The sequence below is a fragment of the Drosophila bipectinata genome, chromosome 2L (assembly GCF_030179905.1).
Source record: "Drosophila bipectinata strain 14024-0381.07 chromosome 2L, DbipHiC1v2, whole genome shotgun sequence".
NCBI classification, from domain to species: domain Eukaryota; kingdom Metazoa; phylum Arthropoda; class Insecta; order Diptera; family Drosophilidae; genus Drosophila; species Drosophila bipectinata.
In genome coordinates, this window is record NC_091736.1 from 12642714 (window position 1) to 12665127 (window position 22414).

The window sequence follows — 22414 nt, forward strand, 5'->3', positions numbered from 1 at the left end:
CCGCTGAAACTAACCGTAATGCTTGTCAAACTAACAACAGACTTGTCCACAACAGTAGGATCAATATTTGTCAGGTGTAACGATTACAAGGGGATTTTTGAAGGGAATATCTACATACAATAGATATATAGAAGATGGTTGACTTAGAGTCTATATCTTATATCCATTTTCCATAAAAAAAGAAGATTAATATGAATGAATTAACCCTTAACATTAACCCTTGAACAGGTCCCCCTGTCTTATAATCTGCATGTGGGAATGATGTTATTATCTATAAGATATATAAACCCTTCAAGAATAGTCCCAAACTCCAGATGTGATCTAAAAATTAGACCAGCAACCCCTGTTATGCGCTTGTTGTTTGTTGTTGTTCTTCATGTGATGTTTATTTGCTGTTGTTGTTGTTGTCATTGCATAAAAAATTAAATAAAAATTGTAAAATATATATATATGTTTATTTAAAAAAATGAAAATTAAATAAAAACCTTAATTTATTTTCGATTCACAGCATGGAGGAGTACGAGAGGCGAAAAAGACGGGAGCGTGAGAAAATCGAACGGCAGCAGGGAATACAGATCGATGATCGGGAAACTAGTCTATTTGGTGAGCCGAGACGGCTGACGGAGACCGATGCCGACATTACGGCGGCACTGGGGGAGTTTGGGGACGCCCGGGTCTATATTAATCAGTCAACGGTGGGGATTAGTCGACATACGCCAGGCGCCGGCAATCCGCGCCTGCAGGCACCCCTACAGCCACCGCCAAAGACCTTGGGCCACTCCCCCTCCTACACCGGATCGTCGGGCTCCACATCTGCATCCGCCAGCTCTGCTGTTCCCAGCCAGCAGCAGCAGCAACAGCAGCAGCAGCACTACCAGCAACAGCAACGTCCATCGACTTATGTCAAGCAGGCGGATAACAAGCCGCCCTACAACGGACGGGGCGGGTATCCTGGCCAGCCGATGAAGAATGACATTCCCTCGAGTAGTGGCATGGCACCGCCACGCGGCCCGCCCAGATCCAGCAGCAGCAACTCACAGTCCAGCGCCACAAACAACACCAGCGGAGTCCCAACCAGCACGCCATTGGGCCCGCCCCTCACCACCCAGATGCCTAATGGGCGGGAAAAGTCGTTTCTCGGCCCACCAGCCCCGTCGCTGCACAACGGCACTGGCGGTCGATTCATCCCGCCAGCGGCTAGCAAAAGGAGCAGCAGCGGTGCCGGCCAACAGCCACTGCCACAGGAGGTGAGTCGCCAGGACAACATATCACTCCCAAAGCCAAGATATTAACTTTTCTTTTTTGCCCAACTTGTGGCTCAGCAGAAGGACATCAGCAAGATGATCAGCGAAATGGCGGACAACTTTCGGGTTACGCCGTTGACCTCAATAGCAGCTACGCCGCACGCCCCGGTCCGGGAAAACTACAACCTCAACGGGCCCAACAAAAACAAGTACATGGACGACATGATCAGCTCCCCGCTCTGCCAGCCCTCGGCCCTAATGACGCCTCTATTCGCCCCCATTGCGCCCATCGCCTCGCCGCCCCAAGCCAGCCAGTTGCCGCCCCTCGGCGGTGCCACAAGTCTAACCTTGGGTTCAACCGAGGTGGGGTTGGGTCTGGCGCCACTGCAGCAACTGCCACCCACGCCACCCAAAGCCGCCTCCGTCATCACGTCCCCGGCAGCGGCCAAGCCGCTTAAAACCGAGAAGAACCATTCGCTGGAGAAGCAGGACTCGTGGTGAGTGAAATGTCATATTGTGTTCCTCCACGAGCTATAGCCATTTGTTTTGTAGCCTCGAGAACGATTTAGAGCTGTCCGAGTCGGAAGATGAGCAGCCCAAAAAAGAGAGGTAAGCTTTTAAAATTTAAAATATATTTTAAACTAAAAATTAAATCATTAATTTTTTATAGTCGATCGGGGGGCAACAGCAGCAATAGCTCCGAGTCGGATTCCAGTGAGTCGGGCAGCGAGTCGAGCAGCAAGAACGATGCCCAACCGATGTCCAATCACAAGCAGCTCCATCACCAGCAGCAGCCACAACCCCTCCAACAGCAGCAGCAGCTCCAGCAACAGCAACTCCTCCTCCAGCAACGGCCTCAGCCACTGACGGCGAATGGGAAGAGCGAGAAGAAAAAGTACAAGCATGCGATCATCGCTGGAGGTAGCAACACCATCACAGGACTGCTGACGTCCAGTGGATTCGGAAGTGGCGGCAATGGTGGGCCGGGAGGTAACTCCTGTGGGGCAGGGAGTGGGGCTAGCGCCTCGGCTGGGACGATGAGCAGTGGCGGCAGCTCCTCGAACAAGACGCCATCGCCCACGGAGAGCAACAAGTGGACACTGAGTAGGTTCTTTCCAAAGCCCGCCAACCAGACGAATACGGAGAGCGCCACGCCCGGCAATGTGAGCATGAAGGTGCCAGGAATCCTGCCAGGTGGCGCCCAGATCATACCCGAGCCCATCGAAGTGTCGACGGCGATCGTTAAGAACGAGAAGATTCACGACGATCCCATGGACATGGATGAGGTCGAGGAGGACGACGACGACGAGGACCAGCAGCAGCAACAGCAACAGCAATTGCCCTATCGAGCTGATCTCAGCGTGACACCGGTGTCGGTGAAAAAGGAGGCCATCGACGGAGTGTCTGAGATGGGCCTGACGGCGATTCCAAAAAACCAAATAAAACGCGAGTCATCGGAGGCGCTTATCGCCTCCCGGCTCTCGGACTCCGGCACCAGCGGTAGCTCGTCGAGCAGCAGCAGCAGCTCGGAAAGTGCACCCGGTGGCGAGGTTGTGCCTATGCCGGGTCCCGGGGAGACTTTGCAGATCCCCGGGGTGCCCGCAGCCATTACGTCGGTGATGCGAGTGCCCACGACGTTGACGCAGAAGGCGCCGTCTAGCAACAGTGTCACCCTGATGCCCATCTTGCCGCTGCCCGTCTCGCCAAAGCAGCGCCAGAAGAAGCAGCGCAAGAAGAAGACGAGTACACCAATTGTGAACTCCAGCGATGAGGACGAGCCGGCGCCCAAGCATCCGGGCCTGGATTACACCGCAGTTACGGCTCATTCCCAGGCGACGGCGGCGGCGGCGCCGGCGAAGAAGCGAGGAAGGCCGCGGAAGCAGCAGCAGCAGAGCGGCGGCAGTGGCAACCTGAGTAGTGCTTCGGCGGGCAGCAGCTCTCAGACCAAGGGACCCTCACTGACGGCCGCCAAGAAGCCGCTGTGCAAGGTGCTCCCAGCCATGGGCGGTGCCAGGAAGCGGGACCATTCCAGCCAAAGCAGCTCCAACGGCAACACGCCAACCAAGAAGATGGCCACACCCATGTCAATGTCGGCTCCCCTGAAGACCGCCAGTGTCCATCGGGACAGCAGCAGTTCCGACGACGACAGCTCCTCGAGTGGGGGATCCAGCTCCAAGTCCAGCAGCTCCTCGAGCAGCAGCGACGACACGGAGGAGACGCAGAACACCAACTGCCGGATCGTCAAGCTGAACAAGACGGGGGCGGTGGCGGCAAAGGTGCTCCTTGGCAGCGGAAGCAGTTCGCCCTGCAGCAGCGGCAGCGAGTCGGAGGTCCAGGCGAGGAACCAGGCGGGCGGCGGAAAGGCACTGGCCCAGCAGTTGCCGCCGTACAAGCCGCAGGTGATGAGCCAGCACAGCCAACAGCTAAGCAGCTCCGAGTGCTCCTCGTCGAGTGGCGACAGGGGTGGCACTGGGGCCGGCAGCAGCAGCAGCGGCGAGGAGGACGAGGCGCGGCACGAGAAGGAACGGGAGCGGAAGCCGAAGAGCGACAAGAACAAGATCAGCACGCTGACGAGGATCTTCAACCCCAAGGAGGGCGGTGCCAAGAAGCAGGGCCAGGTGGTGATAATGGACCTGCAGGAGGAGCAACAGCAGGGCAAGCTGGATGCGGTGACGCAGTCGTCGCAAGTGGCTGCTGCCGCCACTGCCGCGAAGCCAAGGATGACGCCCACCCAGCAACTGCAGCAGCAGCACGCCCAGTCGCAGCAGATGCTGGGCACGAGTCTGGCCTCCCCCGCCAGGACCACCACGCCACACCTGACCTCCCTGATCTGTAAGATTGACCTTAGCAAGCTGTCGCGGGAGCGGATTATGCGCCTGAAGAAACTGACGCCTGCCCAGCAGAATGGCCACCTGACGCCCAAGGACCAGGCACCGTCGGCGGCCCAGCTTCCCAACGGGTATGCCAATGACGCTGTTCCCGCCACCAAAGTCAAGCCCGAGCACCCGGTGAAGCCCGAACCCGATCCGGACTTCGAGGCCAAGTTCAAGCCTGGTAGTGTTAAGCAGGAGTTCCAGCTGAAGCAGGAACGGGACCGGGACAGGGAGCGGGAGCGTGAAAGGGAGCGGGAACGGGAACGCGATAGAGAGCAGCCGCCGGGTCGAAGACGGAAGCGGAGCTCCAGTTCCAGCTCTAGTCCCTACAAGGAGAAGAAGCGGAAAAAGGAGAAAACGGACCAGTTGCAGATCTGCAAGGAGCTGCTGCCATCCAACAACCACGAGCGAATACCCAACCACGATCGCCTCTCCTACGACAAGCTTCAGTTACTCCACGAGGATGCAGCTGCCGCTGTCGCTGCGAGTGGCGTTGGCTCCGCTCCCAATGGCAGTCCCAGAAAGAATCTACTGGCCATGTCTCCTCTTCCGCCGCCCCCGGTAACCACAGCCATTACCATTGTGCCGCCCATCACCTGCAACGAAGCCGTGCAGACGACACCACCTCTGACGACGTCCACGTCTCCACAAACAGCTTCGGCCATCGCGGAGCCAACACCTCCAGCCGTGGCAGTTCCTCCAGCACCCGTCACACGCCTTATATACCGATCGTATTTCGATCGCGAAGAGGCGCATCCTAGTGCCGATTTAAGGTAGGATTATAGCTTTACTTTCCTACTATATCATTTGATACTCATCCTGGGTTTATTCCGACTTTTTTGTAGAAAAAACAACCAGTTCCTGCAGGAGGCCGTCAACCGGAAGCACGCCGCGGATGCGGAGCCTGACTCCTTCAACCAGGTCACCTTGTATTTGGAAGCTGTCGTCTACTTTCTACTGACTGCCGACGCCATGGAGCGTTGTAGCTCTGAGGCCACCTACACTATGTATAAGGACACCTTGTCCCTAATTAAGTGAGTAAAGTGTGCCAAGGATTAAGAGCCTCCTGGACCTATCCACGACAAGGGCCTATCTAATCCCATCTAAAATAAATTCTTTACTTGCAGATTCATCTCCTTCAAGTTTCGACCCCAACATTTGGCAAACGGCCAGACCAAGACTCATATGGCCAAAGTGGCCATACTTAGGTATTACCTTATAGCAAAGAATATAAAGAATATATAATCCTAAATCCATAATGTATTCCTATAGCTTACGTTGCCAATCACTGATATCGCTAAAGCTGTACAATCTACGGAGAGCGAATTGTCGGGATATCCTGGCCAGCGTGACGGATTTCCTTCGCACCGGCAGGGACATTGTGAATGGAAACACACCATCGTCCATTTCACCATCAAACTCGGTGGGCTCACAGGTATGACCATAGAGTCCTGAGACCTTAAACCTCAATGACTAAACTAATATCTATACAGGGCTCTGGTTCGAATACGCCGCCGGGACTAATAGTGCCTAGAGACATACAAAATCAGCTGTTGAAACAGAATGAATATCTGAGCTATTTACACAGTGCTCATGAGTTGTGGGATCAAGCCGATAATTCGGTGCGCAAAGGGAATCATACAGGTAATAGTTTCAAGTCCCTCTTTAAAATAGAAACTAATTTCTTAATCTTTATAGATTTCTTCCGGGAACTGGACCATGAAAACGGACCATTGACGCTACATAGCACTATGCACGAGGTGTTCCGGTATGTGCAAGCTGGTCTTAAGACGCTCAGGGATGCAGTGTCGCATACGGCGCATCCAACTCAATAGCGGAACTAAAAAACAAAAATTACAAAAAAAAAAAATTAACGAAATTAGAAACAGAAAACAGAAACACCACCAAACGTGTCTAAACAAAAGTCAGGCCAAATTAGCAACTATAGTATGTAATAATATACTAGTTACAAGCTACTATTTAGTTAGTCAACAAAACAAGTAACGAAAAGAAATAAAAGTCGAAACCAATAACCTTCCAAAAGAAAAAAAAAAAAAGAAAAGAAAAGAAAGGAAACATCAAAAACATAGCAACACAAGAAATTATTTGTTAGTAATTTATAATTTGTATATGTTTTGTATTTTGTATATGCACACCAATTACTTATTTCCTTATGCTCAATTTGCAATTGTTGTAAGCATGTTTAGCTTTATATTTATGCATAGTTTTAGTTGATATTACCACAACAACAACAACAACAACACACATACACCCACAACATTTCAAGTTATAATAGCTATATGTTTAGACTTTAAGCTCAAAAACAGATATGCTAAAAAAAGGCAAGTTCTCGCAACCCCCCTTACCTGTATCTCTTACCCTCAACACACACAATTTTAGGTGAATTTTGTTTTCGTTTGCGTTAGAAAGTTAAGTATAAAAAAAACAACAACGGCTTTTTAATTTGTTTAAGTTTTAGTTAATTTTTTGATTTGCAGCATCTTGATAATGTCCAAATGCTAGCAAATATATACATATTATGGCCTATATAAAGCAAAGTTATAGTTGTAAATTTATTGTAATATTTTTATTATGAATTATGTTTAATGCTACCTTTTTTATTAATTTTAAACTAATTCATTAAAAAAAAACAAAAACAACAACAATCACAACACGTTTTAGAACAAAATACAAAAAAAATGAAAAATTGTATACTAATATATATATATATATTTCAAATATATAAATATGGAATTTTGATCTTTGGTTTTATTTGTTTCATTTTTCTTTTTGGTTGTGCCCTAAAAGAAACATTCAGCATTCGATTTATTCGATTTCATTCGATTCATAATGGGTGCCTCGAAACTCTCAAAACAAAACGCAAAAACTAATAGTGCATTAGTAGAATTAAACGAGTTAAGATTCAATCGAAATGGACTTGCCCTTGAAATCGATATACTTATATAAAAATATTATATATATATAGACATAATATATATATATTTTTAAAAATGCCAAAAACAAGCGTGGAATGCAGTTGACTAATTTAAGCAGTTTTAAATCAGCCAAGTTTGAATAAATAAATAGGCCACCCATTCTGGAGGTCGTCGATACTTTGATAAATTGGTGTGGCGTTGTTTCGCTAAAGAAGCTTTGGTTATTGACTTTTTGGCAAAAAATAAAAAATAAAAATCGAAACAAAAATGTAAAGTTTGTGAAGAAAAAAATAATACGGTTCTGGGGAAACAATGCACTCAAATTCAAAACACGAAACAGAAACAAAAAAAAATCTTAATTATAGACAAATTTTAGGTTTAACACAGATAATGATGATGATTGAAGATTGAAGATTGGAGAGATGAGCACAATTTTATTGTGCTAGCAACTAAGTGTAATTATTACAAATGAATACGCATGTGTATTGTTAAAAATGAAAAGACGCTGTAAATAATAAATAATTTAGGCAAAAGGCATGGGATAGTCATTTGGAAGACGTACATACGTACATACATACATATATATATACATATAAATACATGCATACACATACATATACTAACTTATATATTGGTATATACGACATGATATATATATATTTTTATATATATACACGAAGGAATACAACTAAACGACGTAGAAATTATAGTTAAATTTTTTCAAAACGATAAGTTCAACTTGCAGCAGCAATAAGCGATAAGCGAAACGGCAAGATCACCAAACAGCAACAAAACAAATTAAAACGGGCCTAGTAATAGTTAGTAATTATATTTTGTTAAGCGTTATTCTAGTAAAAAAAAACAAAAACAGAAACCATAACGATAGAAGGGCGAACATAATTAAGTTCTAAGCTGGGGTTTTGCGTTAAAAGCAAAAGACAAAAGAAAAATGAAAATGAATTAAATACACAAAACGTGGTTCATTAACAAAAGTCGAAAAATAAACATATATATTTTGTAAAAATATAATTAAAATCAGCCGCAGCTAAAACGAAGTACACTTATTAAAGTTTAAGCAACAACAAACTGAAAAAACCAACTTAATATGCAATTACCGTAAAAGTAGTTGATAAATCAAACGAATAAAACATCAAAAATTGTAACAATTCAATTTTGTCGTTTCATTTATGATTTTTCAATATTCTTCAAATATTTGAAATTGAAATCCAATTGCTTTCGACCTTTTTAAATATTGTGAACGCCGAGAACTAAAAATTTTGGCCGATTCTTAGCCAAAATAATGATATGGATATTTTCCTGAAAAAAATTCAGCCGGAAAACCTTGTTGACCAAGCTAAGAACAGGATGGCCAAAATGATTACTTTTGGGACACTTCCTAGCACATATTTTAGTCATTTTTTATCGGATTTGGAAAAGGATTGCCATTTACCAATCAGGAAACTCATGTCCTTCAATCTGCATCAAAATATCCCTAAAATCAAGAAATACAATTTTTGGTCGTTTTTTGGCCAAAATCATGGTCTTACCCCTATGAAAAATTGCGAAAATGGGCTAAGATTTTAATTGGCCAGGTTTTGATGCAGAATTATTCTACTGGGAGATCTAAGATCGGGAGTGTATAACAATCATCGATAGGACCAAGAGCGTAGTCAGAATTTTTCACAGGGGGGGACAAAAATTCAGATTCAGTCAGAATTTTTCACAGGGCGAGCTTTGAGGAGCCATGGCCTTGCCCATCTATGATCTAAAATATATACATATATATACATATATAAAATGCGCTGAAGTAATTCAACCTTTAAAAAAATATTTTGATTCATTTTTATTGATTTTCATCAACTTTCTCGGCTGATCAGGGGGGGGCAAGTGCCCCCCCTGCCCCCCCCTGCCTACGCCCTTGGATAGGACTATTATTTTCCACCAGCAACAGTATATCAACCACAACAACCACCACCAGCAACAGTATATGGACCACAATATCAACCAGCAACAGTATATGGACCACAATATCAACCAGCAACAGTATACAGACGATAATATCAACCAGCAACAGTATATGGACCACAATATCAACCAGCAACAGTATATGGACCACAATATCAACCAGCAACAGTATACAGACCACAACCTGTGGCAATTACATCGCCGCCACAGACGGTTGGTACTACAACGACGGCACAGGCGCAGACGGTTGCAACTACAACGACGGCACAGGCGCAGACGGTTGCAACTACAACGACGGCACAGGCTGTGCAGACGGTTGCAACTGCAACGCCGCCACCACAGACGGTTGCCGCGGACATTTAAAAATTGTTTAATGGCCGACCGATTGTAGTGGAGCAGGTGCGGAAGGCGGAGCCGTTGGTTGGTGATATTATGACCATCGTGTCTGATATACCAATACAGCCATTAGCATTAAATTTGAATAATTGTGACATTTCCACCTGGCATGAAGATGCCAATGGTGCAGTTTGGATTACAGAGGGGTCCCAATGCCCTTATTGTTTTGGGGTATTTAGATCAAATAACCTTCTAGAAAAACATTTCGAAAATTGTCTAACAACCCCAAAATTGCACCACTGCGAATTCTGTCCCTATTCAAAAGAACTATCGAATTTTAATGCATAAAAAATGTTTGGAAATCAGCGACGCCGCAGCATGTGGCGAAACCAGCGACGCCGCAGCCTGCGGCCCAACCAGCGGACCTGGGACAACTATTTTTTGGCCGGCCAATCAATGTGCTCCGGGTGGCAACAGTATATACCAAAGTCGGAGGCTATTGCCCGATTCAAAGTCAAAATTATACCAAAAGTCCACAGACAGAACATGCTTCCAACCCACTCAGAGAGACAGATTTTCTGCTCCCTTTTTCTTCTCCTATTTCTGCACCGCGAAGTTATAAAAAAAAAATGAAACAATTGACAAGTGTTGGACCACAATATCAACCAGCAACAGTATACAGACCACAACCTGTGGCAATTACATCGCCGCCACAGACGGTTGCAACTACAACGACGGCACAGGCGCAGACGGTTGCAACTGCAACGCCGCCACTGCATCGCCGCCACCACAGACGGTTGCAAGTACAACGACGGTTGCAACTGCATCGCCGCCACCACAGACGGTTGCAAGTACAACGACGGCACAGGCTGTGCAGACAGTTGCAACTGCATCGCCGCCACCACAGACGGTTGCAAGTACAACGACGGCACAGGCTGTGCAGACAGTTGCAACTGCATTGCCGCCACCACAGACGGTTGCCGCGGACATCCAAAAATTGTTTAATGGCCGACCGATTGTAGTGGAGCAGGTGCGGAAGGCGGAGCCGTGGGTTGGTGATATTATGACCATCGTGTCTGATATACCAATACAGCCATTAGCATTAAATTGTGACATTGTGACAAATTGTGAAAAATTGTGACATTTCCACCTGGCATGAAGATGCCAATGGTGCAGTTTGGATTACAGAGGGGTCCCAATGCCCTTATTGTTTTGGGGTATTTAGATCAAATAACCTTCTAGAAAAACATTTCGAAAATTGTCTAACAACCCCAAAATTGCACCACTGCGAATTCTGTCCCTATTCAAAAGAACTATCGAATTTTGGAATGCATTTAATGCATAAAAAATATTTGGAAAACAGCGACGCCGCAGCATGTGGCGAAACCAGCGACGCCGCAGCCTGCGGCCCAACCAGCGGACCTGGAACAACTATTTTTTGGCCGGCCAATCAATGTGCTCCGGGTGGCAAAGTCGGAGGCTATTGCCCGATTCAAAGTCAAAATTATACCAAAAGTCGCTCGGATCGAATCCGATCCCTCCCGCACCGATCGAGCCGAGCCCAGGCCCAGCCAAACATGGCGAACTAGACCAGCCAAAAGAAAACACAGAGGAAAACTCACCACATCACCACAGACAGAACATGTAATTTTCACAACACTTGTCAAGTTTTTAACGTTTTCCAACTTTGCGCTTCCAACCCACTCAGAGAGACAGATTTTCTGCTCCCTTTTTCTTCTCCTATTTCTGCACCGCGAAGTTATAAAAAAAAAAATGAAACAATTGACAAGTGTTGGACCACAATATCAACCAGCAACAGTATACAGACCACAACCTGTGGCAATTACATCGCCGCCACAGACGGTTGGTACTACAACGACGGCACAGGCGCAGACGGTTGCAACTGCAACGCCGCCACTGCATCGCCGCCACCACAGACGGTTGCAAGTACAACGACGGTTGCAACTGCATCGCCGCCACCACAGACGGTTGCAAGTACAACGACGGCACAGGCTGTGCAGACAGTTGCAACTGCATCGCCGCCACCACAGACGGTTGCCGCGGACATCCAAAAATTGTTTAATGGCCGACCGATTGTAGTGGAGCAGGTGCGGAAGGCGGAGCCGTTGGTTGGTGATATTATGACCATCGTGTCTGATATACCAATACAGCCATTAGCATTAAATTTGAATAATTGTGACATTTCCACCTGGCATGAAGATGCCAATGGTGCAGTTTGGATTACAGAGGGGTCCCAATGCCCTTATTGTTTTGGGGTATTTAGATCAAATAACCTTCTAGAAAAACATTTCGAAAATTGTCTAACAACCCCAAAATTGCACCACTGCGAATTCTGTCCCTATTCAAAAGAACTATCGAATTTTAATGCATAAAAAATGTTTGGAAATCAGCGACGCCGCAGCATGTGGCGAAACCAGCGACGCCGCAGCCTGCGGCCCAACCAGCGGACCTGGGACAACTATTTTTTGGCCGGCCAATCAATGTGCTCCGGGTGGCAACAGTATATACCAAAGTCGGAGGCTATTGCCCGATTCAAAGTCAAAATTATACCAAAAGTCCACAGACAGAACATGCTTCCAACCCACTCAGAGAGACAGATTTTCTGCTCCCTTTTTCTTCTCCTATTTCTGCACCGCGAAGTTATAAAAAAAAATGAAACAATTGACAAGTGTTGGACCACAATATCAACCAGCAACAGTATACAGACCACAACCTGTGGCAATTACATCGCCGCCACAGACGGTTGCAACTACAACGACGGCACAGGCGCAGACGGTTGCAACTGCAACGCCGCCACTGCATCGCCGCCACCACAGACGGTTGCAAGTACAACGACGGTTGCAACTGCATCGCCGCCACCACAGACGGTTGCAAGTACAACGACGGCACAGGCTGTGCAGACAGTTGCAACTGCATCGCCGCCACCACAGACGGTTGCAAGTACAACGACGGCACAGGCTGTGCAGACAGTTGCAACTGCATTGCCGCCACCACAGACGGTTGCCGCGGACATCCAAAAATTGTTTAATGGCCGACCGATTGTAGTGGAGCAGGTGCGGAAGGCGGAGCCGTGGGTTGGTGATATTATGACCATCGTGTCTGATATACCAATACAGCCATTAGCATTAAATTGTGACATTGTGACAAATTGTGAAAAATTGTGACATTTCCACTTGGCATGAAGATGCCAATGGTGCAGTTTGGATTACAGAGGGGTCCCAATGCCCTTATTGTTTTGGGGTATTTAGATCAAATAACCTTCTAGAAAAACATTTCGAAAATTGTCTAACAACCCCAAAATTGCACCACTGCGAATTCTGTCCCTATTCAAAAGAACTATCGAATTTTGGACTGCATTTAATGCATAAAAAATGTTTGGAAACCAGCGACGCCGCAGCATGTGGCGAAACCAGCGACGCCGCAGCCTGCGGCCCAACCAGCGGACCTGGAACAACTATTTTTTGGCCGGCCAATCAATGTGCTCCGGGTGGCAAAGTCGGAGGCTATTGCCCGATTCAAAGTCAAAATTATACCAAAAGTCGCTCGGATCGAATCCGATCCCTCCCGCACCGATCGAGCCGAGCCCAGGCCCAGCCAAACAAGGCGAACTAGACCAGCCAAAAGAAAACACAGAGGAAAATTCACCACATCACAAATACGAAGCTCACACACAGACAGAAAATGTAATTTTCACAACACTTGTCAAGTTTTTAACGTTTTCCAACTTTGCGCTTCCAACCCACTCAGAGAGACAGATTTTCTGCTCTCTTTTTCTTCTCCTATTTCTCCTATATATGGACCACAATATCAACCAGCAACAGTATATGGACCACAATATCAACCAGCAATAGTATATGGACCACAATATCAACCAGCAATAGTATATGAACCACAACAACCACCACCAGCAACAGTATATGGACCACAATATCAACCAGCAACAGTATATGGACCACAATATCAACCAGCAACAGTATACAGACCACAATATCAACCAGCAATAGTATATGAACCACAATATCAACCAGCAACAGTATATGGACCACAATATCAACCAGCAACAGTATACAGACCACAACCTGTGGCAATTACATCGCCGCCACAGACGGTTGGTACTACAACGACGGCACAGGCGCAGACGGTTGCAACTACAACGACGGCACAGGCGCAGACGGTTGCAACTGCAACGCCGCCACCACAGACGTTTGCAAATACAACGACGGCACAGGCTGTGCAGACGGTTGCAACTGCATCGCCGCCACCACAGACGGTTGCAAGTACAACGACGGTTGCAACTGTATCGCCGCCACCACAGACGGTTGCAAGTTCAACGACGGTTGCAACTGCATCGCCGCCACCACAGACGGTTGCAAGTGCAACGACGGTTGCAACTGCATCGCCGCCACCACAGACGGTTGCAAGTACAACGACGGTTGCAACTGCATCGCCGCCACCACAGACGGTTGCAAGTACAACGACGGCACAGGCTGTTCAGACAGGTGCAACTGCATCGCCGCCTCCACAGACGGTTGCCGCGGACATTCAAAAATTGTTTAATGGCCGACCGATTGTAGTGGAGCAGGTGCGGAAGGCGGAGCCGTTGGTTGGTGATTTTATGACCATCGTGTCTGATATACCAATACAGCCATTAGCTGTACGAAGTTCCAACTTTTTATCTTCAAAAACACGAAAGTTGGGTAATTTCGGATTGTTCAGTTACAGTGATGGAAAAAATAATAGAAAGGAATGTTTCTATTTCACTTAAAAGCTTTTTTTTTATGTTTAGGCTTTAGAAATATTTATAAAATCCACTGAGTTTGTAACGTGGATAACTACACTTGGTCACGATCTTCTTTTTCAACTCTTTTAGTCCGCAATTTTGGTGTTTCATGGAAATTCGTCAGAAGGTCTTGTGTTTGGGTTGGAAAAAATAATAGAAACGCGGTCGTATTTTGTCAAAATCTGTGGTTATTGTTCGTTTGAATTAAAATAAAAGGTATTGTTTGGAATATTTTTATTACAAGGAGTGTTATTATAGCAATTTTTTTTACAATTTATCATTTAATTTTGTTAAAAGCTTAAAATGGTTCGTGGAGCACATTGCACCGTAGTAGAGAGGAATCTAATCCTCACATTAAAAGCAGAAGTCCAATACATAGGAAAAATTGTCAAACTATTGGACTGCTCCAAAAAAAAGTGTTTTCTGCTATCCACTATACAGATAAACAGGAAAAACGTTGCAGAAAGGGAGCAACTTCCACAAAATTTGACACTACCCTTATTAGGAAGTCGAAAAAAGAGCCTATCCCTCCTTCGAAGGATCTTAAAAACTATATGAACGCATCCTTAACAAGTCATACCACTTGCAAAAGACTGATTGAGCGTGGTTTGAAAGCGCATTCAGCAAGGAGAGTTCCTTTTATGAGCTAGAGGCATCCAACCAAGGGACCCGCCAGAACTGGAAAAACGTCCTTTGGTCCGATGAGACAAAGATTGATTTGTTGGATCTGATGGTAGATCCCATGTTAGACGCCCAAACCTCAAAGCATTCGATCCCAAATACACCAAAAAGACAATCAAACAAGGAGGCGGCAATATAATGCTATGGGGATGTTTCTCTGCTTCAGGTGTTGGTCAACCTTTATCGGGTACAAGGAAATAGGTGTTCTACAGACTATGTAAACATAATCAAGGACGTTATGTTACCATATGCCGAAGAGGAAATGCCTTGGAAGTGGGAATTTATGCAAGATAACGATCCCAAACCCACATCCAAGCTTGCGAAAAAGTGGTTCCAGGACAATAAAGTCGACGTTATGGATTGGTCAGCTCAGTCACCCGATTTAAACCCTATTGAGCATTTGTGGGGCATCCTAAAAAAACGTTTAAATGTGTTTCAACCAAAAAATAAGGATCAATTGCAGGAGAAAGTCCAGGAAGAGTGGTACTCCATTTAGCAAGCAATATGCTCCAATCTGGTGGAGGGTATGCCTCGCAGGTGTGTTGCAGTTTTGAAAAACTATGGTAACGGCACCAAATATTAAAGCTGAATATATTTTATGGTAAATTTTGCTAAGCTAGTAAATTTAGAGAAGGATTAGTCATTTCGTTTTTTTTTTATTTCCAGGTCAATAACATAAAATTTAACTTTAGTTTAATTTTTTAGCTAAATGAATAAAACTAAATGGATTTCTGTTTTTTAGTATGTAAGATAGATGTAAACATATTAAAGAAAAATTAAAATTTACACTCAATACCACGTTTTCTATTAAAAATACGTATTTGAACCCAAAGGGAAAATTCGTTTCTATTATTTTTTCCATCACAGTAGATACATATATATATGTCAAATCATGTTCGATGTTGTTGTTGTTGTCTTCCATTGCGGCGCAACGATTTCAGCCTTGTACACACTTCAAGTTCTGGTACGCAACTGCCTGCGTCTAATTCTCTACCTCCTGTGCATACTACCGAACCTCGATCGGCGACAGCGACACAACGCTGTCGCCTCGCTACAAAGCGACAACATCCTAGCAACGGTTGCCTGGCAACCTGGAGGACTCTGGGACACGAAAATGTGTATTCGCACACACACACACATACATTCGCCGACATATACATATGCATATACATATACATGCATACACATACATATACTAACTTATATATTGGTATATACGACATGATATATACATATATATATATTTTTATATATATACACGAAGGAATACAACTAAACGACGTAGAAATTATAGTTAAATTTTTTCAAAACGATAAGTTCAACTTGCAGCAGCAATAAGCGATAAGCGAAACGGCAAGATCACCAAACAGCAACAAAAACAAATTAAAACGGGCCTAGTAATAGTTAGTAATTATATTTTGTTAAGCGTTATTCTAGTAAAAAAAAACAAAAACAGAAACCATAACGATAGAAGGGCGAACATAATTAAGTTCTATGCTGGGGTTTTGCGTTAAAAGCAAAAGACAAAAGAAAAATGAAAATGAAAATGAATTAAATACACAAAACGTGGTTCATTAACAAAAGTCAAAAAATAAACATATACATTTTGTAAAAATATAATTAAAATCAGCCGCAGCTAAAACGAAGTACACTTATTAAAGTTTAAGCAACAACAAACTGAAACAACCAACTTAATATGCAATTACCGTAAAAGTAGTTGATAAATCAAACGAATAAAACATCAAAAATTGTAACAATTCAATTTTGTCGTTTCATTTATGATTTTTCAATATTCTTCAAATATTTGAAATTGAAATCCAATTGCTTTCGACCTTTTTAAATATTGTGAACGCCGAGAACTAAAAATTTTGGCCGATTCTTAGCCAAAATAATGATATGGATATTTTCCTGAAAAAAACCAGCCGGAAAACCTTGTTGACCAAGCTAAGAACAGGATGGCCAAAATAGTTACTTTTAGGACACTTCCTAGGACATATTTTAGTCATTTTTTATCGGATTTGGAAAAGGATTACCATTTACCAATCAGGAAAATCATGTCCTTCAATCTGCATCAAAATATCCCTAAAATCAAGAAATACAATTTTTGGTCGTTTTTTGGCCAAAATCATGGTCTTACCCCTATGAAAAATTGCGAAAATGGGGTGAGATTTTAGTTGGCCAGGTTTTGATGCAGAATTATTCTACTGGGAGATCTAAGATCGGGAGTGTATAACAATCATCGATAGGACTATTATTTTCCGAGTTATGGATATTTTCCTGAAAAAAACCAGCCCGAAAACCTTGTTGACCAAGCTAAGAACAGGATGGCCAAAATAGTTACTTTTAGGACACTTCCTAGGACATATTTTAGTCATTTTTTATCGGATTTGGAAAAGGATTACCATTTACCAATCAGGAAACTCATGTCCTTCAATCTGCATCAAAATATCCCTAAAATCAAGAAATACAATTTTTGGTCGTTTTTTGGCCAAAATCATGGTCTTACCCCTATGAAAAATTGCGAAAATGGGGTGAGATTTTAGTTGGCCAGGTTTTGATGCAGAATTATTCTACTGGGAGATCTAAGATCGGGAGTGTATAACAATCATCGATAGGACTATTATTTTCCGAGTTATGGATATTTTCCTGAAAAAAACCAGCCCGAAAACCTTGTTGACCAAGCTAAGAACAGGATGGCCAAAATAGTTACTTTTAGGACACTTCCTAGGACATATTTTAGTCATTTTTTATCGGATTTGGAAAAGGATTACCATTTACCAATCAGGAAACTCATGTCCTTCAATCTGAATCAAAATATCCCTAAAATCAAGAAATACAATTTTTGGTCGTTTTTTGGCCAAAATCATGGTCTTACCCCTATGAAAAATTGCGAAAATGGGGTGAGATTTTAGTTGGCCAGGTTTTGATGCAGAATTATTCTACTGGGAGATCTAAGATCGGGAGTGTATAACAATCATCGATAGGACTATTATTTTCCGAGTTATGGATATTTTCCTGAAAAAAACCAGCCCGAAAACCTTGTTGACCAAGCTAAGAACAGGATGGCCAAAATAGTTACTTTTAGGACACTTCCTAGGACATATTTTAGTCATTTTTTATCGGATTTGGAAAAGGATTACCATTTACCAATCAGGAAACTCATGTCCTTCAATCTGCATCAAAAAATCCCTAAAATCAAGAAATACAATTTTTGGTCGTTTTTTGGCCAAAATCATGGTCTTACCCCTATGAAAAATTGCGAAAATGGGCTGAGATTTTAATTGGCCAGGTTTTGATGCAGAATTATTCTACTGGGAGATCTAAGATCGGGAGTGTATAACAATCATCGATAGGACTATTATTTTCCGAGTTATGGATATTTTCCTGAAAAAAACCAGCCCGAAAACCTTGTTGACCAAGCTAAGAACAGGATGGCCAAAATAGTTACTTTTAGGACACTTCCTAGGACATATTTTAGTAATTTTTATCGGATTTGGAAAAGGATTACCATTTACCAATCAGGAAACTCATGTCCTTCAATCTGCATCAAAATATCCCTAAAATCAAGAAATACAATTTTTGGTCGTTTTTTGGCCAAAATCATGGTCTTACCCCTATGAAAAATTGCGAAAATGGGGTGAGATTTTAGTTGGCCAGGTTTTGATGCAGAATTATTCTACTGGGAGATCTAAGATCGGGAGTGTATAACAATCATCGATAGGACTATTATTTTCCGAGTTATGGATATTTTCCTGAAAAAAACCAGCCCGAAAACCTTGTTGACCAAGCTAAGAACAGGATGGCCAAAATAGTTACTTTTAGGACACTTCCTAGGACATATTTTAGTAATTTTTATCGGATTTGGAAAAGGATTACCATTTACCAATCAGGAAACTCATGTCCTTCAATCTGCATCAAAATATCCCTAAAATCAAGAAATACAATTTTTGGTCGTTTTTTGGCCAAAATCATGATGTTACCCCTATGAAAAATTGCGAAAATGGGGTGAGATTTTAGTTGGCCAGGTTTTGATGCAGAATTATTCTACTACGAGCCCTATGATCGGGAAGGTATACCATTCATAGATAGGACTATTATTTTCCGAGTTATGGATATTTTCCTGAAAAAAACCAGCCCGAAAACCTTGTTGACCAAGCTAAGTAGCTTCATGGTGATGGGCAGCATTTTTAAACTTTAAATGCAAAAAATACCACATTGAAATCGGAACAGTGCTGTGAAACTCTGTTTGGGCGATCCTCTCCACCACAGTCAAAATGTACGGTGTATGTAAAATGTATGTAAAAGCTATAGTCAAATTTTCAGATATATTTTTTATTGCTTTTAAATTAGTTAGCTACTGCTTTAAAATGTAATTTTTGCAAAAATGGCTTATTCGACATTAAAAATGTTGCCCAAGTGCGGAAATTCGGGATTTGCTGGTTTCACAACACTGATTTTCTTATTTCCTGGAAGTTGGTGGTCCTAACCCATGCTTAATTTGTTGGCGTGCCAATAATGTAAGTAAAATTACAGTTTTTGGTTTGTTTGGTTTTAATGGTTAAAGCGTTGTGTAGAATTATGAACAAGGAGCAAGTATCCGTGAAGCAAGATGTGGGCGAAACCCCGGGCGAGTTCACAAGGTCGAAACGCCGTCGTATGCAGCGAAAGCGTGCCAAGATTGTGCAGAGCATTACATCGCCAAAGACTGAATCTAAGAAGTATGATATTAAACCACGTCTTATCAAAACTGAACCGTCAGATAGCACTGGAACGGGACTTATAATTGGCGGTATTAAAACTGAAGGAGCTAGCCCTGGTAATCGGAAGCGACAGTCCTTAAATGTGGAGAAAGAACTGTGTCCTGGAATGGTAAAAATCAAGTTGGAGGTAAGCGATATTCCTTCGAAATTAACTGCGTCGTCAAATGTATTCCCTGAGCTGAAGGAAAACGCTGAAAATTCGAATCAAAGCAAAGAAACTAAGGATGGTCTTAAAGTACTACAGGTGAACGAAATTAACAAAGTGCTTCCAGCCCCAGAATCCCACAGCGGAGCTCCCTTGAAAGATGTAACCAATTTAATTCCCAATACTAATGTTGAAGCTAGAATCTTGCCAGTGAGTACCCTCGTTGCGTCTCCCATTCCGGCAAACGATCCAAACACACTTCAATTGGATCAAGTTCAATATCAACTATATTGTCCCTTTGACCCTTTTAATAATCAAAATCAACAATTTAACCATGTACAGAGCTTACCATCAGATAATCAATGTTATCCTGTAAATAACCAGGGGAATCCCCATTTCCAATATCGTTGGAATTCGAGAAACAATTGGAATTCAAACTGGAATCGCTCAAATAATCAAATAAATCCTCAAAGGCAGCAGGGGAATTTCAGAATCCGTAATTGGAACCAAAGTAATCCCCAATTCAATCGCCAAATCGAGCAACGCAGATCGGAAAACTGGTATTACCAGACCACCAACAACTGGAATTCTTACAATTCGCATTGGAATAATAATGGAAGATATGGTTCAGGCCCGAATAGATACCAAAACTGGAACTCGCTAAACCAAAATTATAATTGGAGAAACACAAACTTCCAAATTCGTAACAATTGTAATTCGCAGGAAAGATCTTACCAAAATCAGCAACAAACTTGGTATTCATCGAATCATTATTTTAATCAGCGACAGCCCCATTGGAATGCCCAAAATTGGAATAATCGACGTTGGAATCACAATCAGCATCAGCATGTTAATAATGAGTTCCAGTTTCATCGCATGAACCATCCGACCGGATATCATAATTTTAACGGATCGCAAACTGCATATCATTTCAATACCCAAAGTCAATATCAGAATCAGCCTGTTACATATGATCTCCAGCTTAATTGCATGACCTTTCGGACACAACATTCAAACTTTGGCCAAATGGGAAATCCTCCAAATCAAACTTCATCTTTTGTAAATTGGCAGGGACCGAGAACACAGGGAAATTTTTATCAGCATTATCGTTACTAACTTATAATTTCACTTCGAAACAGGGATTGCGATGCTAAGATATATATATAGCTTTCAGAGGTCCTTCTGAATAATTTTTGTTTCTTTTTTTTTATTTTATTTTTATGAACAGTAACGACACCCACTCGCGTATTTAATATTAAACTGAAGACTGTTTTTTTATTGAACTTGAAAGTACCTATTTTAAAATATGACTCTCTTGAAAATTTCGTTTATAATTACTATAACTTTCTTAAAAAACATAAATATAACCATTAGTTTTAATCGTATATAATATTATCCTTTGCCAATCTCTTTCGATATAAAACTTTAATTTTAAACCAAATCAAGAAGCAATTTTGGACACAGTAACAAGGATTTCAAATGGTACTGGTTAATGGTCCCATATGCAGAGATTCGTGTGAGTTAGTGGCTGGTGTTATTGACGAGAAAAAGCAACAAAACAATGCCCCCTGGAAAAGGGTGGGGACATTGGGGGATATTCTACAGAGTTCAATGGTCTTTTGACACAAATGATGTCAAGTTGAGCTCGCCAAATTGCTCTCGCTCTCTTACTCAAGCTTCTCTTCGATGTGGTTGTTGTTATACCCTTTCAGTGAGTATTCTATAAAGGATAATCAACAAAAAAATAAGTATTTTTAATATAATAATGAAATACATATAATAAGAAATTACTCAATACTGAAATGAAAAAGCTTTTATTTTTGGATCTATCTAGTTATGTACTGTTATACACTGTATCTCTAAGATGCCTTTAAAGTTGAAAGATAATAGTGATTCATAACATATTTTATGTGCCATTTTGTTAGGTTTGTACCTGAAAGGGTATATAAAGCTTTGGCTCTGCAGGAAGCTAGCTTTCCATTCCTTGTTCAAATATTTGTTTTGGTGCAGTGCCAGTGACTCTCTTTCCCGACAACGAAGCGGCCGGCTTACGACTCTCTGCATGAGCGCTCTGTGGAAAAGAACCTACCGCAATTCGTTTCGTGTTTACGGCTGCATTTCCTTGTTTATGTTTTGCAAACGAATGTAGGGTACATTCGGCTAAGTACCGACTAAAGAGAGCGCCAGTAATTGGCAGAGAGTGAGTACCAGTACCGTTATATTGCAGGCTGCGCAACTTGCAGCTCCAGGTTTTTTTTGTTATTGTTGGAGCAACATTTGCAACCTCTCCTCCATTTTCTATTTGGGCCTTCCATAGACTTGCGCGGGAACAATGTGAAAATTAAATTTTCTAGTGCATTAAGTTTAAAAATTCAGAAAGATGTTTAAAGATAGTTATATCCTATTAGTATTCGAAAAAGTAATAGTCTTTAATATAAGGAAGTAGTAACTGCACTTTTCTAATCTAGAAAGGTAAGTGGATTAAATAAACTAGTGGCTATTAATTATTCATATATTTCTTGAAATTCGTATATTGTCATCTCGAAGATAATTATCTTTCGGATTTTCGTTGTCGATGGATGCATTTCACCCCACAGTGCGTTCCACTGCAAAACTACGCAGTTATGCTAGGCTTTTATCTCACTCTCTCAGCGTACTCGACTGTACGCCAGG

At 42.9% G+C, this 22414-nt stretch overlaps 3 protein-coding genes across 10 annotated transcripts in view; all 3 read left to right on the forward strand.

Moving 5' to 3' along the window:
• lilli (AF4/FMR2 family member lilliputian) overlaps positions 1-6877 on the forward strand; it is a 41441-nt gene extending 34564 nt beyond the window's left edge. For 6 of the 8 annotated variants that reach the window (XM_070277769.1, XM_070277771.1, XM_070277770.1 and 3 more), the window contains 9 exons: positions 509-1247; positions 1326-1741; positions 1797-1853; positions 1915-4890; positions 4963-5151; positions 5245-5325; positions 5390-5552; positions 5611-5761; positions 5816-6877. In XM_070277769.1, coding sequence (XP_070133870.1) covers positions 509-1247; positions 1326-1741; positions 1797-1853; positions 1915-4890; positions 4963-5151; positions 5245-5325; positions 5390-5552; positions 5611-5761; positions 5816-5952 — 4909 coding nt within the window. In that variant the 3' untranslated portion in view covers positions 5953-6877. Of the gene's footprint in view, positions 1-508; positions 1248-1322; positions 1742-1796; positions 1854-1914; positions 4891-4962; positions 5152-5244; positions 5326-5389; positions 5553-5610; positions 5762-5815 lie in introns of all 8 variants that reach the window. The other 2 variants (XM_070277776.1, XM_070277775.1) reach the window with 1 other exon arrangement.
• Positions 6878-9040: 2163 nt separating this feature from the next.
• On the forward strand, positions 9041-12539 carry LOC122321699 (uncharacterized). The gene is made up of 4 exons (XM_070276979.1): positions 9041-9231; positions 10024-10401; positions 11168-11479; positions 12068-12539. Exons 1-4 carry the CDS (start codon positions 9041-9043, stop codon positions 12537-12539), a joined length of 1353 nt encoding a protein of 450 aa, XP_070133080.1.
• Positions 12540-19297: 6758 nt separating this feature from the next.
• On the forward strand, positions 19298-21420 carry LOC138925761 (GATA zinc finger domain-containing protein 14-like). The gene is made up of 2 exons (XM_070277036.1): positions 19298-19353; positions 19411-21420. The coding sequence occupies exon 2, from the start codon at positions 19415-19417 to the stop codon at positions 20855-20857; it is 1443 nt and encodes a 480-aa protein (XP_070133137.1). The 5' UTR covers positions 19298-19353; positions 19411-19414; the 3' UTR covers positions 20858-21420.
• Positions 21421-22414: the final 994 nt, after the last annotated feature.